Genomic DNA, 15,230 nt, shown 5'->3' with positions numbered 1-15,230 from the left:
AAAATAATACAGTTCGAGTGAGGTTGGACGGTAAGGGGACTTAACAGCCCGATAGTGATGTGTAGGGGAGTTAAGCAGATCTGTGGTATGGCGTCCTTACTGTTCAACCTCTACTTGGCTGACCTGCAGCTAGCCTTGAATAGGGTAGGATTTTGTCCCACTAAGGTGGATGGCCATAGCTGCACTACCCTGGCATATGCTGATGACTTAGTCATTTTGGATCACACATTTAGGGAACTAAAAAGATTTGCAGAGGAATTATGGGCATATGCGAAGGAAAATGAGTTGACTATTACTAGATACAAGACCCAGGTAATTTTCTTTGGTAGAAAAGGGGTCAGAAGAGTAGCTTTAAACCTAGAGGGACATCATAACCATTACAGTGAGCAATACAGATACTTGAGCATCATTATGGAGCCACAGCAGGGTTACCATGAATGTATTAGAAATCGACAAGACGGGCAAACCAGTTAACAGCACTAATCTTGCTTTATGTATCTCGTACAGGTGGCTTCACGGTGACAGGGGCCAGGATGCTGTATTGCCAGTGTTGTATACCTTCTGTCCTATATGGGCTCAAAGCCTTGACAATTACCAATTGGAATTGGCTACAGGTGATTGAAAGCAAATTCTGGAGGAAAATACAGAGATAACCCCAGTGTGTTCCAATAGAAATTATTCACCTGGAGTTGTGGTTAATATCTTTGGTAAACCTCATGAGGCAGAAAAAAGCCCTTGTGTATATAAGTGCAAAAAAAGCAGCTACAAATTTGCTTCTTCAATCAATTGGAAGGGAAATTGAACTAAAGCGAGTGAGGCATCTATGGCCCAAATCGTGAAACAATTTGAAAATTTTGATTGGCTACGTGAGTGGGAGGAGAATTTTTCTTGTGCTGAAGAACAGCCTGGTAAGGAAAATGGAATTGGGGGACTGGGTAGAAAATGTTACGCACCTCTCCAAATGAAAACATTATGAATTTGTGTCTCAAATGATTTATATTTACAAGAAGCCTCAAGCCTACATTTCATTATGCCCTTCCAAGGAGTTGCAGAGGTTTATACTTTTGTTAAGACTAAAGCGGTTGCCGATGCTGGCCAATACGGGGGCCATTTTGAAAATTCCAGAGAAAGATAGATATTGTAGACTGTGCTAACTGTGTGCCCTGTGATGGGGCCTACTTACATTAGACATTTGAGCTTCCTGGTACATGACTTGGACAACATAAAGGAACGTGAATTTTGGTTAAGGTGTCTGAATTCGAATTCAAAGCGCATCCCAAATAGCAATGTATAGGATATGGTTGGAGGTAAAAGAAAAATTTAATCAGGATGACATTTGAAAGTAATTCAATTTTGATACGGATTATATTGTTTTAGATTGATGATATGCATTAATTTTTACTGTACATTTTCTGTAATGGAATATTTTAGGTAATGCTTTATTTGTTTCTATTTATGTGTAAAGTTGTAATTAACTGTAACACATTACATTAAAATAAACTTTTAATGCACACTGGAACAGCACTATTCTTCAGAATTACCAGCTGGATGGTGCAATGAGTCATCAAATGGGCCCATAAAAACATTGCACAGTAACTGGTCAGGGTGGCCCTGTTGCCCCATAGGCCTGTCCAAGCTTGATCGCAATTCTACACACCTGCTGATTAAAAGGTTTGGTTGAAACAAAATGATAGCCTTGTACAGGAGCCCCAGGACACATCCTCTTCTTCACAGTGCACTTGAAGTGCTGTTGCACAGTGACTTGCGAAGGACAATATATGTGAGTATGCCCCTCCCATGTGTGCTACAACTTGAAAAAGAAATGCTATGAAATTGGGATTAGAGAACACACTTGAAGTTTGGAGTAGAAGAGCTCGATTGGAGCTTATCTCAGCCTGAGCAAATTATTGAAGAAATCGGCCTCGTACAGACAATGGGCATGCTCATTCATTAGCTTGCAGAGCTGTCCAGTCATGTTGTGATCAAGTGCTGTTCATACGACAGAAATTACCTTATGCAGGTTCGATCATGATTTGAGTGGGTTCAATGCGATGCTGGCCTTTAATCCGTCTGCATAAATTATCATGGTGATGGTTCGCCAATACCACAGAATTTGGAAGCTGTCAAGGAAACAACAAGTATTCAGGTGCCTACATTCATTACTTGCTCTCACATAGACAGACACACACACACCCACACACACTTTATCTCGAATTTCTGATGACTGAGAATGACCATTCCTAAACTAATGTTTCTCCCTATAAAAGATGTTGGGTAACGATAGGTGCTACATTTAAACTTTGATCAACACAAGCTCTTGCTCACGTTTGATTTTGGGTTAAAAATATTGTACTGACCTATTGGCTGTCTTAGAAAAGTCCATACAAATATTGATGTGCATGCATTACTTTGACAGAACCCATTAAACCAAGTGGACTTTACAATGAACATCAGAATTCCTTGGTCTCCAACATGTCCCAAATGCTTTATCAGTGCACTGCGCTTCCTCCCTAGTTGTTTTGTAGCAAATATGCTACCTTTTTAACTATTAGAGTCTCATATTTCGATCTGGGCCATAGCCGGACAGATTTATTTCCCCTTCCAACTAATTATTTTTTCCCCTTTACGTGGTCCCTATTTTTACACAATCCTGGAGTCTACGTTGGTTAATTGGTATTTGGCTGAGCCTAACCTAAACATTATTTTGAGGAGCTGGATGTAAAGGTCTCCTAAAGACAAAGACACCTCAACTTTGGTATCTCAATGAAATACATGGATTAAACGAAATTTGGAAAAATCAATGCACCTGCTACAAATAATAATAGATGATTCTTAAATAATAGACTTGCATAGGAACAGCGTGCTTGAGGTAACTGTATAAGTGAGTTACACTGCAATTTTTCAGATAGGCAAGCTCGCTCATCAATACGACCTATAAATACATGCTCACACGGGGAAGGGTGTTCTGCCAATCAGTTGGCTGGAAACGCAGGCATGAACTGCTAGTGCCCAACTTCGTTCAATCAGCCACTGAAGCCCCTTCCCCAGGTCTTGCCATCTTATTTTTGGATTTGGGCCCACAGCCTCTTCCTGTGCTCTTCCCTGGCGCCCAACCTCGCCTCCAACCCCCACGAAATCCCACACTCAACCTTCCACCTTCTCCACCCACTCACCTGCTGACCAGCTGCCTGCGGCTTTGGTTGCCCATCAATGTTTTTCTTTTCTATTTTTTTTTTTTTTTTTTACAGGAGATTAGGTTCGCACAATACGTGCAGAGCACACCTTCTAGCAAAAAAACAAAGCCCCCCGTAGATCATGGGTGCAAATAGAAATCACCCCGTTGTCCGGATGTGTACAGAGACGGTAACATCCCTGAGCCCATTACAAGCTCTTCACGCATGACACCCCTCTAGTCGCAGGGGTGAGAGCTATAAAGAATTCTTACTTCATAAAGATTCACCCTAACCTACACGTGTTGTACTCTGTCCAAGCTTCCATATGGTTGATATTGAGCATGTATGTGATTACATTTGTCTTGAATGTCAATGAATTAAGTACATGAATTACAGTTTGGTTATACCACATACAGCAATTGTCACATTACATTAGCAGGAAGGAAGAAGAGAAAAAGGAGACACAATTAGTTCCATGCACAATTAAAAATAGAATGTAAGTGTCTAATGGAACCGATAATAATTATAAGCCATGATACACCTTATATAAATGAAAAGAGGAATTGTAGTAACATGGGTATTGCTTAAATCAATCCAAATAATTCAATTTGATATTTTGATAGTGACTGATTTAAATATTAAATATATGAATTTACCCAAAAGGTATTGGCCTATGTTATGATCTTGTTACTTGTGGATAATAGTTGACTATTACATTTTTGTCACCAGAGATATGTCTTACCCTTGAATTGGTTTTATAACTTGTGGAGTTGTCCGTATTTTTAGTGTTGGCTATTAGGTGGCAATCTAGCGCCCCTTACCAGCCAAAGCTATTGGCATAGGAGTGCAGATAAGAGGGAGATGGAATGTGAGAAGGGTCAGATGTCTTTGGGAGATTTTGACATAACTACCCATTGCCATACTAATCCCTAAGGGCTATTGCTGCCTACTGCCTGCCCTTCTCCCGCTCAAAACACATATTCCTGGGGTCTCTTTCAGATAGCTCTATCACACAGTAACATCAGGCTATGTGTTGTATGGGGCAGTCACTGTTATTTGTAAGCAGTATCCTCTAGGTTAATGGCTTAATTGCAGCTACAATAAGCTCTGGGTGGAATACAATTATCTTTACCAAGTGTGCTTTCAGCCACTTGATTTATGCGCAATGTTTTACTGCAGCGAGCGTAAACTTCAAAAGCTTTTCATGTTCATTAAATGGGACATATGGCTTAACAATGTATCAGGGGTCCTCCTTGAGCACGTAGTCAGTACTGTGCCAAAGGTAATCCAAAAAGGAGCGTACACCAGGCAAGAAGCAACACTGTTTATTACCGCTGGAAAAGCCCAAATGAAACAGCACATTGGAACAGAACTGAGTGATGAGAGCTGACAAAACCGCCCACTGTGGTCAAATATTGTATACAGCTAGGACATTATTTGCATAGTGAGAAACAGTTGCCATTAGTGTTTCAAGTTATTGGGAATCCTGCTGAGCTGATTGGCAGGACCAGGTCAGTCCCCTATAGCTGGACATATGTTAGTTGAAAATTATTTGAGCAAAACAGTCTTGACTCACCACTTGTTCATCACCTCCCCTGTGGCACCACATTCCTTCCCGCTCCACCCCACAACTTAATTGGAATATCTAATATGTTATTGTGCTGACCTCCAGGAACATTATTCGTCTGACAATGGTCAGCACACATAGGAAGTACATGAAACATCCTAAGCTGATGGGAAGGGAGACATTCACACAGCATCCGACCAATGAGGGGCCTAGTGAGCATCATCGAGGACACAATATGCTTGTTGCTTTTCGGGAACACCAAAACTCACCTTCGGATTGGCTCTTAATGGATCATCCCATCATCCCACATCCTTCTTCCCAGGCCCACCTGCCAAAGGGCAATTTGAAACCACTGATCGTGCTGTGAGTGTGCATCCCTGAACATATTCTTGTGAATGTAATTCTCTGTGGTCTCAGCATGCGCTCGTGAGTATCCTTGCTGACCTTGTATGTATCCGCTGGTTCGGTTCCCAGTGACTGCTGCATCCTGGGAACAGCCCTCTTGAATCATTCTCTCAGCAACCCACTGCCTTAGAGCATCCGTGCAATGTTTCCCCTGTGGCTTACCAAGCAGGGCCTGTCTGTGTAACCCCCATGTGATCTACTTACCAGTGGCTTTTACCTGCCACCCCACGTGTTATGCCTCCATATGTATTTTGCTCCCCTACCCCACATGTTTCCCCTTGGGGGCACCCCTGCCTCACTCTGGTCTCCTGGCTTCTCGGACTGCATGTGTGCCCTAGGCACATTTATTACAGCTATCAATGATATCCTATACTGTGTCTGGAGCGCCCGCTCCTCTTACCATTATTCCCGCAGCTTGTAGGTGCACTCCCCCGGACAGCGCTGTACCAGCACTTTCACTACATTCCCCCTTCGATCGATCTATTGAACAACACTCTTTTGCCCCCCATTTCTTTGCTCACTGGTTGGGGCATCTATTGCCTTGTTAGCCTATGCATGTACTCATCCAAGGTGGAACCTATTACTATGCAGTCCCGCCTATCTAAAGAACATGCTACCCAAAGGCATCATAACTTTTTTCAATTAAGTGATAGCACTGCAAAGACCACCTGTACTTGGTCTTCACCATCATTCATTCCGGGGTGCTGGACATCCTTTTTGTTATCCTCCTTCTCCCCATCAATAGCCGACATTAAATACAGAACTTTTTTCCTTCTGCCATTACAGTTTTATGCAATCAACTGTCCTGTACAGAAGGCGACGAGCATCAAGACAAGCATGGGGACCGTTATCTTAAATATTACAGCCAGCTACTCGGGTACGCATATGGGTCGGGAAAATGTAATTGCTCCAATGCTATAGCCAACAGTTTTCTAGGCATTACTGGTTTCCCTGTGATATTCTGCCTCCACACCAAATCAGTTGGGGAGAGAGAGAGCACCCCCTTTGTATCCATACATCTTTTTCTTCCTGGGGGGCATCCTTCTGCAGGTCAATTATCTGTGCAATAGGTATTTAGCAGAAGGGTTCGGCGTTCTCTGATCCTTTATTCCTTTTTTTCCCCTGCAAGCATCATTGGCACCCTCCCTTCCACACCTGGAAACAACCTGGTGGTCGCTTCAGGTAGGTAGGCAGCTTCTTTTGCTGCTCTGTCGGCCATGTTGTTCCTTTGAGAGATCAAATCCTGCACACTTTATCATGGCTTCCTCCACTGGCAATTTGAATGCTTCACTTAGTTCAGGGAGTAACTCAGCATGTTGTACCGGGGACCCATCGTTCTTCCTGAACCCCCTTTTCTCCCAACGGGCCAACCCTGAAAGGATGGTGGACGTGACATAAGCAGAGTCTGAAAAGATGTTTTCTACGTGTCCCTCTGTCATGTGTAGTGCACTTTTCATGGCCACTAGTTCTGCTGCTCGCGCTGAATAATAATGTGATGGCAATCTCATTTGGGAGGGAACTGAAAGTTCCCATCCTAATGGTACACCACTGTAGCACCATTGTGTTTTCTTCCTGTATTTGAGTCTATGCTCAAGGACCGGTCAATGAAGACCATATCCCCTCCAACTATCTCTTCTTCCTGTACCCGAACGTTCCTTTCCATTCTGTCCATGTATGCTGCACAATTATGCATATATTCCCCTGGCTCTGCTATAAATGTTGATGGATGCACCACACAATACCTCAATAGCTCAATCACTGGGTTTATGAGTATTATTTCATAACCTGAAGCCCTCTGCATAGTGAGTGTAGATTTCGATTTCTCCAAAATGGCAAAAAGAGTGTGCTATATGGACAAAATCACAGCGCAACCCATGGTAATTGTCCCCACCTGTTCTATCGCAAACACTGCAGCCACAAGTGCTTCCGCACAGGGGAAGTGTCCTTGCATCACTGTCTCTAGGAGACCACTGTAGTAGGGTAGAAGCTTGTGTTACTGCAGATTATTCTGCTTAAGAACAAATGTCATCACAGAGCGGTCTGTTAAAAGGTTTTACATCAAATTTGAAATGTTTAATAACCTTAAAACCTGTGAGCATATTCCTATTAATAACCAAATCATAGTAAAATTATGTTTTCTTTGTACTAAGAGGGAAGGATGTCAGTTCCTCCTCTGAAGAACCAACTTCTTCCAATGGAGACATACACCAATCTCGCCATGATGCTAAGACCTTAGATGATTTATCCTTAACAATGCCCTTTAATGTGGCAATAAGACCCGAGGTGGCGGGCCAATACTGCCCCAGGTAATGCCCGGGGCGGTAGTTATAACGAAGCCCCGGGCATTACCTTCAGCGGTATTGGCCCGCCGCCGAGGGTCTTATTGCCATTAGTACCCCGGCCCGTTGGATCGGGGTGCTAATGGCATTTTTTTCTGTTCCGAAACACGTTTCGGAACAGAAAAAAAAAACAGCAACAAAAATGGCCACCGCCACCGAAGGGGAAAAAGTAGTCAGTTTTCCCTTTCCATGGCAGCCATCGGGGGCGGACGCGCTGGCAACAGAAGTGTTCCCAGCGTGTTTGCTTCCAAGCCCAGAAGAAAAAAGAAGGTAATTGGGGTCGGGAGGGGCGGAAGGGAGGGGATGGGGAGGAAGAAAAAAAAAAAACATACCGCGGTCTCTGGCGGGGGACGATGGAAGCCTCCAGCCATGTGGAGGCTTGGAGCGGGGATGGCCACGCTCCGAGTCTCCACACGGCTGGAGGTTTCCATCGTCCCCACTGGAGACCGCAGGATAGAAGGTAAGTGGGGTGGGGAGGGAGGAGGGAGGAAAGGCTTGGGGAAAAAAAAAATCTTACCTGAGTCCCCGGCGGGGGACGAAGGAAGCCTCCAGCCATGGGGAGGCTCGGAGCGGGGATTGCCCTGCTTCGAGCATCCTCATTGGCTGAGGGGCTACCACGCCCCTCGCCGGGAACAGAGTAGCCGGCACGCACGGCATGGACGGGAATACCATGTGGTATGGCTCACAAATGAGCCAATCACCACACAGCATTCCTGTTCAGCCGCGCGTGCCGGGTACTAATGCACTATATACGGATCCAGATGGTGGGGCCAGAAAATCTCTATATAATTGTAAACAACTCCAAGTGATATGAACTTGGAGAGCCAAGAGGTCCAAAATATGCCTTCGGGAAGGTTCAAGACTTTTTTTTCTCCAAATCTTGGCCTCCACTTTAGTCCAGTCGACAGGAATTAGAGAAGTCTCTGCTCCATAAATTCATTATCAAGTTTTGTTGTTGTTGATAGTATCTAATTACTGGAGTTAGAGAAAATCGACAGAATTTCCTGTTCAGCTGTCTCAATTGTGTAACCATTGACATTATCACTGAATTAGTAAGATGTGGCACGCCTAGCTTATCATTGTTTGATGTTATTAGCATCCGCACGATTTTAAAATAATCTACTTTCTCCAGCACCTGGCCCATACATTTCCATGTAAATGCATATTTTAAATGCTTACCATTGCTGGTCTTTTTAGGGTTGATTACTAACATTTTGATTTATCAACATTCATCATTAAGTCTAGATTCTTACAATGAGTATAGACCACACATAATGAGTGTTGTAACCCAATTGGGGTATAATCAAATAAACCTATATCATCAGCATATAATAAATAATGAATAAAAACAGAACCCAGTTTGGGGGTATTGGCTCTTATATTTGTCAGGGCAGATTTTAAGTCTAGTGTTTGTGTGTAGAGCTATCAGCGTGTTTAGAAAAGCCTCTGGACGTCCAAGTGTATGCATCTTATCCCATAGTGTGGCTCTTCTTACACAATCAAAAGCTGTAGAGATATCTAAAAATGCTACAAACTTAAAAATGCTAAAAACTGCTACAGCTAAAAACTGGATAATAAACACATTTAAACAAGTGCTAACCACTTTCTTAAAACCTGACTTTAATACATCCAAGCCCTTTATCGATGTGATCCACCCTTGAAGTTCTGCTAAAACATACATCGCAAACATTTTATAAGATGAGTCTAAAAGGGAGATTGGCCTATAATTGTTGGTGTCTGCTCTACTCCCCTTTTTATAAATTAAAACAATAAAAGCATCTTTCCAAGACGGGGGTATAAAGTTCAAGTGCATCATTTTTGTAAACAATTGAAAAAGCACCTTTGCCCACAAATCAGGGCAGGATTTCAAAGTCATGTTTGACAGTCCATCCGATCCTGGGGCAATTGAAGACTTATATTTCATAATCGAAATCCAAAGGGAGTCTACATCAATATCGAGAGAGAACTACTCTATATTGTTCTCCCGAATCATAACGTACTTCGAACAATCAATGTGACTGGCATTATTAGACGAGTATAATGCTCTGCAGTACTCTTCCCATATAGCCTGAGAGATAGGCTGAGATTGCAACGTTGATTGGACACCTGGCGTCTTAATTAATTACCAGAATGGTTTTCCATCCCACCGTTGCAAGATATCTAGCATAGCCTCAGCATCCCTTTTAAAAATCTATGAGACCAATTATTACACTGCTGTCTGAATTTTCTGTTCTTCATAGCGTTTCCTATCCCTCTTGTTTCATTTCCTCTATTTGCCTTTTCAGTTCCTTTTTTTCTGATGTGTGGTTTTACCAAATTTATGCTTGTGGAGTTTAAGTCGCCCATCTCCTTTAAATTTTTTAAAGGTGAATAGATTTACAAGAAGCCTTGGAGCATCAGAACAAATTCAAGGGGGGATTCATTATAAAACCAACCCGCTGTAAAAGAAAACATACTCTAGACAATTAAACCGTGGCGCCTGTGGTGGCCTCCACATAACTGCGTGATCATGCTGTTTAAGTGAAACCTCGAGTGGTATTACATTGTACTCTGGTCACCGAATGTTACAAGCTAAGGTCAATTCTAGGGGGCTATGATCACTCCCCCCTATTTTAAGCAGAATGATTGGTTCCTTACTGAGTGCAAATAAATCAGTTGATACATAATATAAGAGTCGAGGTTGATAGGCCATTTGACCACATATGACTAGGGGGGATATCACCTCTAACATTTCCCTATGGAAAAATCCCACATTTCCAATTCATCTCTAATAATTCGACCGCTCTCTCTTAAGTGCTTAGTACCACTCATTCTCTCTATATATTGTTAGTCCACTTTAAATCCAAATATATTCTAATTAAATCTCCAAGTAAAATTACAGAAGTTCCTTCGTCAGGAATGAAAGCTGTTAAAATCTCTTAAAGATCATATAAAAAATGGCTCAAATTTGTTGTTCCTGTATTAAAATAGACATTTAGCCCCAAACATACATAATCCCAAGAATTCAAGACATCCCACGATTTCAGTTTAACTGCAAGTACATCTGGCCTATTGGTAACAAGATTGTCCATGGCTATGACAGTCTGATGTCTTAATGCACATAATATAATCTCCAAAAGATTGGCCTATTTCTCTCTTAAGAGCCAGGTTGGCACAGATTGAGAAACACTTGTGTATAAGCGCGTTACAAATGCATATCAAACATTAAACACAGTTTCCGCCAGAATCCACGTTTCCTGGAGACAAATGAAATCTTACTGTGCCCACAGTTCATTCTTGTTTAACAAATGGATAAATCCCTGTGTATTCCATGATAATAATCTCAGTTTGAAGAGTTTGAAGTTCAGTTTACTGAGTTGAGGCCTTTGAAATGCAATGTATTTACTATATGCGACAAATCATAAGTAACTGATCTGGGATTCGAAATAGTTGCATTTACATTGAACATATCACCTGTACCAACACTTACACCATTCCTCACATTTATTACCAAGGGCTCCAGGGGAACAGGCGAGGAACTTCTCATATAGAGCACAGGTTCATCCCGGAAAAACACTACCTACCATCACAGTAATTTCACATCCCATCTGTTTAAGGAGTAAGATTTCAGAAAAGATAATGGCCCTTATTACAAGTGTGGCAGTATTAACCCAGTGATTCTGTGGAGCCAGTGGCACCGTTTCCGCCAACCGTAACCACAGAATCATCGGCGAATCACAACATCGTGGGAGCGCGCAATCCGACATGCTGGTGACGGTGCGACCGGCATGATGGAAACACTGTCAAACTAGTGTAAAATCGGTGCCACCGTCTGCAACAATGCCGGTAGCACCATTTACGCCATGCCATTGCCGGAAAAACGTAACGGAAACACCAACCCTCGGAAACAATGTGACCACCGGAACAGGAAATCCGCTGGTGGCCATTTTGGAAAACACAATCCTCTTAAAATCACACAGTTCCTGTTGCCATCCAGACACGTAGACACCAGCCTTGTACTAGCAGGCATGGCATCTTGCATTCCCTGAAAGACGGCAGCAGAAGCCACGCTTCACTGAGCAGGAGCTAACCATCCTCACAGACTGCATCGTACAACATGCTTGAGAGCTGTTTGCCACAGACTACCGCCGCAGCACTCAAATCCGAAAGAATGCCATCTGGGAGGAAGCGGCTCAGAAGGCGTCAGCCATGGGACCTGTATCCTGCACAGTACATGACTGCCACAAGCGGTGGATGACCTCCTCCTGAGAGTGAGCAACCTGCTGTCGGCCCACCACAAGGAATGCCTGGTCACTGGCGGTGGGACAAGCTCACCTATCAAACTCATGCCATGGGAGGAGAAGTAGAGCAGTGTGCTGCACCTTGAAGGGATCGAGGGAGTCGGAGCAGCAGAGGCTGGAGTAGGGACACCTGGAGAGGATGGTGAGTACAACATGTCACACCAAAACAAACACAGCGGGCAGACAAATGCAGTGCACAACACACAGAGACATGCCCAATTTCCCAACACAAGACCACATCCAACCCATACAGTGGCCAACGAACCATGGCCGTTGGCAGACAAACATTGCCCCCACAAACATGCAAACACACATATGCCCACATAAGTGCTGTACATGTGCAGGCATTGACGACATGAGAACCAACACATACACAAGGCACCCCCCCTGAGGTGGCATGTATGCCCATGTGCAATGTGCACCCGTGCCACACCTGCATGCATGCACGCATCCAATCCGTTCTGACGGACCTGGACCTGGCATGGTTGACTGCCTACCTGTCAGACTGACACCCCCAAGTGTAATAGTGCCCTTCCCACACCTCCATTTCACTCCCCACATGTGTCGTCCCTCAGGGCACCATTTAATTGCCATGGCTCCCCAACACCTACCTTGCACCTCTGGCCCACACAATCACCACCATTGCACCCGACTCCCACTGTAATGCTATGACACACCGCCCACCTACAAACTCCCATCCTGTACTACCTCTCCATCCTCCCTCATACATGAGTGAATGACTGCTAATCTTGCAACATGCTCCGCTGACGATCCCTGCCTCAATACCAGCAAGACAGAGAAGCCCTGATGAGCATGCTGCCTGCCCCAACAGAGGCACAACCTGCATCCCTGTCACAACTCCTGCTGCCCCAACAGAGGCACATCCTGTAGCCCCTGTCGCAACTCCTGCTGCCCCAACAAAGGCACAGGCTGCAGCCCCTGTCGCAACTCCTGCTGCCCCAACAGAGGCGCCAACAGGATGGCTATTACCCCCCACACCTGTCTACCATGTACATGGGCGTGTCTACAGATGACGATGCCGGACAGGATGCTGTGCACACCACGGATGGCACATCTGAACACACCCCCTACCACCGTCCGTCATTCAGCCCCTGCGACATCCACAGACCACCTCCACCACCCAACCTCAGCATCAGAGTCATGGATGTACGCCTACGGCTCACCGAGGAATGGCACGAGCAGATGGCGGGACTTGTGCGCCAGTACCCGGAGGAGGCCAGGTTGATGCGGGAGGAGACCAGCTTAATCTGGGAGAGCTGCAGGCCACCGGCCGGCTCTGTGCACATGCCCTGGGATGATCACCATGCGCAATGGTCCTGCTCGCAGAGAGAGTTTGGGAGGGGAATGAGGCCATATGGGCACTGGCTCCCTCGCCCTTTCCCTGCAGGCAGCACTAGAGCGCAGGGACATGGCAGGTTCAGACCCACCCTCAACTGTCACCACGACTGCCAGCTCACAACAGAGCAGCCCGAGACCAGGTGTTAAGAAGCCATGAAAGTGAGCCGGTTCCTGCCATGATGTGACACTGTTACTACCTAGGGGGTGTTTTTGGTCCACACGATGCTTGTCGTTTGTTCATGCAAAAAAGCACATGGTTCTGCATATGAATTCATGTCCGGACATTCTTTATGTGTATAGTGGTGCTTTATTTGTGTGCTGATTCACATGCAGTGTGTGCCCTGGGTCATGTGCAGGTGCTGTGTGCTCAGAAGTAGTTCTATATGAGTTCCTGGCGGGCTGCATGCCCATCTCTTTCGTCCCTGTGATGGCATAGTTGCATGTCTGCAGCTGCTTCCTCTTCGCTGTCATCATCATCTGGCAGAGGCATGTCCATGTCCGAGGGCAGGGGAATGTTGCGCCAGATGCACATATTGTGTAACATGGCACAGGCCAGGACTATCTTCCCCACTGTCACTGTCCTGTACATCAGTGCCCCACCAGAGTGGTGAAGGCAACAGAACTGTGCCTTCAACAGCCCAAAAGTTTGCTCGATTGTCGCCCTTGTTCTGATGTGGGCACAAGTGTATGCTGCTTCCTGGTGGCTCTGTGGCTGTGTCACAGGGGTCACCAGCCATGGTAGTAAGGGGTAGCTGGAATCACCCGCATGAAGAGGGACACAGGAGGGTGGGCCATGCCATTGAGGTGACTTGACAGTGCATGCATGTTGTGATGTGGATGTGTGATACATGCATCTGGATCTGTGCGCTTGCGGCCCATCAATCACCTTGGTGCACCATGTGACAGGTAATGCTGGCTGGGGCATGTGTGGAATCTGACTCCCAGGAATGGGTTGCTGGTAGTGGGTGGGGCATAGTGAGGATATGCTGTGATTTGTGTCATGGGAGTGATGAATTCTGGTACCCGTGGGGCATTAAATCCACCCATGGCCAGATTGTGCTGGTGTGTCCTTCCATGTACTCATGTGGCACATACCAGTCATGGGCAGCCACTCTAGAATGCATATTGTGTCCCTGCATTTGCATGGTGTCTGTGGGCCATGTACTGGTGACAGTGAACATCCCCCAACCTGTCACAATCCGGACCAATCCCAAGGCTGAGAGAAGGACCTGGACCGAGAAGTTAGCTGCCTGGCGCAAATCCAGGCTGTTGCCTGTGTAGCCCCTCCCAAAATGGCCCCCAGGACTGGACCTGTTGACAGGATTCAACATGGCCACTAGAGGGCCACAACACACGTTTCCCTGATGGTCTAGTGGTTCTGGGTGGGCCCAGGGCTATATAAACCCTGTCCTGGGCCACACCCAGTGCTTAGCGTTTTCTCCGGCTGCCAGCGTGACGCTTGCCTGCCCATGGAGCTCCTTGTGAGAAACCAGCTCTGCACTACGTGTCAAGGCATCCTGAAACCAACTCTGCACTACGTGTCAAGACATCCTGAAACCAGCTCTGCACTACGTGTCAAGATCAGAGAAGTATGGACTTAGGTGGCGCGAAGCAAGATCCAGTAAAATACTCACCGGAACGTGTGCTGACCGCAGACTTCTTCCGGCTCTGTTTCTTCGCCATCAGCTGGACCCTTCTCGCGTCTCTGCCCTCCACGCGCACTGCAACATCTGAAAGACATAAAAGACATAAGGGTAAGCAGAGATCGTTGTAACAGTTCTCATCCCGCCCACCACCCGCGCATACTTACCAACTCGGCTGGACTCAGGAAAAAGGCGCTGCAACTTCCATGCCGACCCTTGAATACCGTGCCTGGGGGGAAAGAAGCAGAAAGACATTAATAACACTTTGGAACAGTCACCCATACGGGAAGGGGTGGATAGTGGGTGTCACAGCTGGACTGGGCATTCCACCGACTTAGTGGAGCAACTAGTCATCCACCTTGCTTCAGTGAAGGAACTGGGGCGAATTAGAACTGAACTGGTAGAAGCCTCAGTGAATTAAACTGGGCCCCAGTATAACCACTAACTGGAAAGACAATGGCAAA

At 45.5% G+C, this 15,230-nt stretch overlaps 1 protein-coding gene across 4 annotated transcripts in view; it reads right to left on the bottom strand.

The window, feature by feature from the left end:
• LOC138481537 (uncharacterized) overlaps window positions 1-15,230 on the bottom strand; it is a 1,141,930-nt gene that overhangs the window by 148,481 nt on the left and 978,219 nt on the right. For 3 of the 4 annotated variants that reach the window (XR_011274268.1, XR_011274269.1, XM_069613714.1), the window contains exon 9: window positions 2,012-2,120. The exons of the other annotated variant lie outside the window; for it this stretch is intronic. Coding sequence is in view for 1 of the 3 variants with exons in the window: in XM_069613714.1 (XP_069469815.1) it covers window positions 2,013-2,120 (108 nt within the window). In the remaining 2 variants the exon portion in view is untranslated. The remainder of the gene's footprint in view (window positions 1-2,011; window positions 2,121-15,230) is intronic. 4 annotated transcript variants of the gene reach the window in all.

The sequence above is a fragment of the Ambystoma mexicanum genome, chromosome 5p, assembly GCF_040938575.1.
Source record: "Ambystoma mexicanum isolate Mex_15411 chromosome 5p, UKY_AmexF1_1, whole genome shotgun sequence".
Taxonomy (NCBI): domain Eukaryota; kingdom Metazoa; phylum Chordata; class Amphibia; order Caudata; family Ambystomatidae; genus Ambystoma; species Ambystoma mexicanum.
Note: the sequence above shows the minus strand (reverse complement) of the source record. Positions and strands in the feature narration are given on the sequence as shown.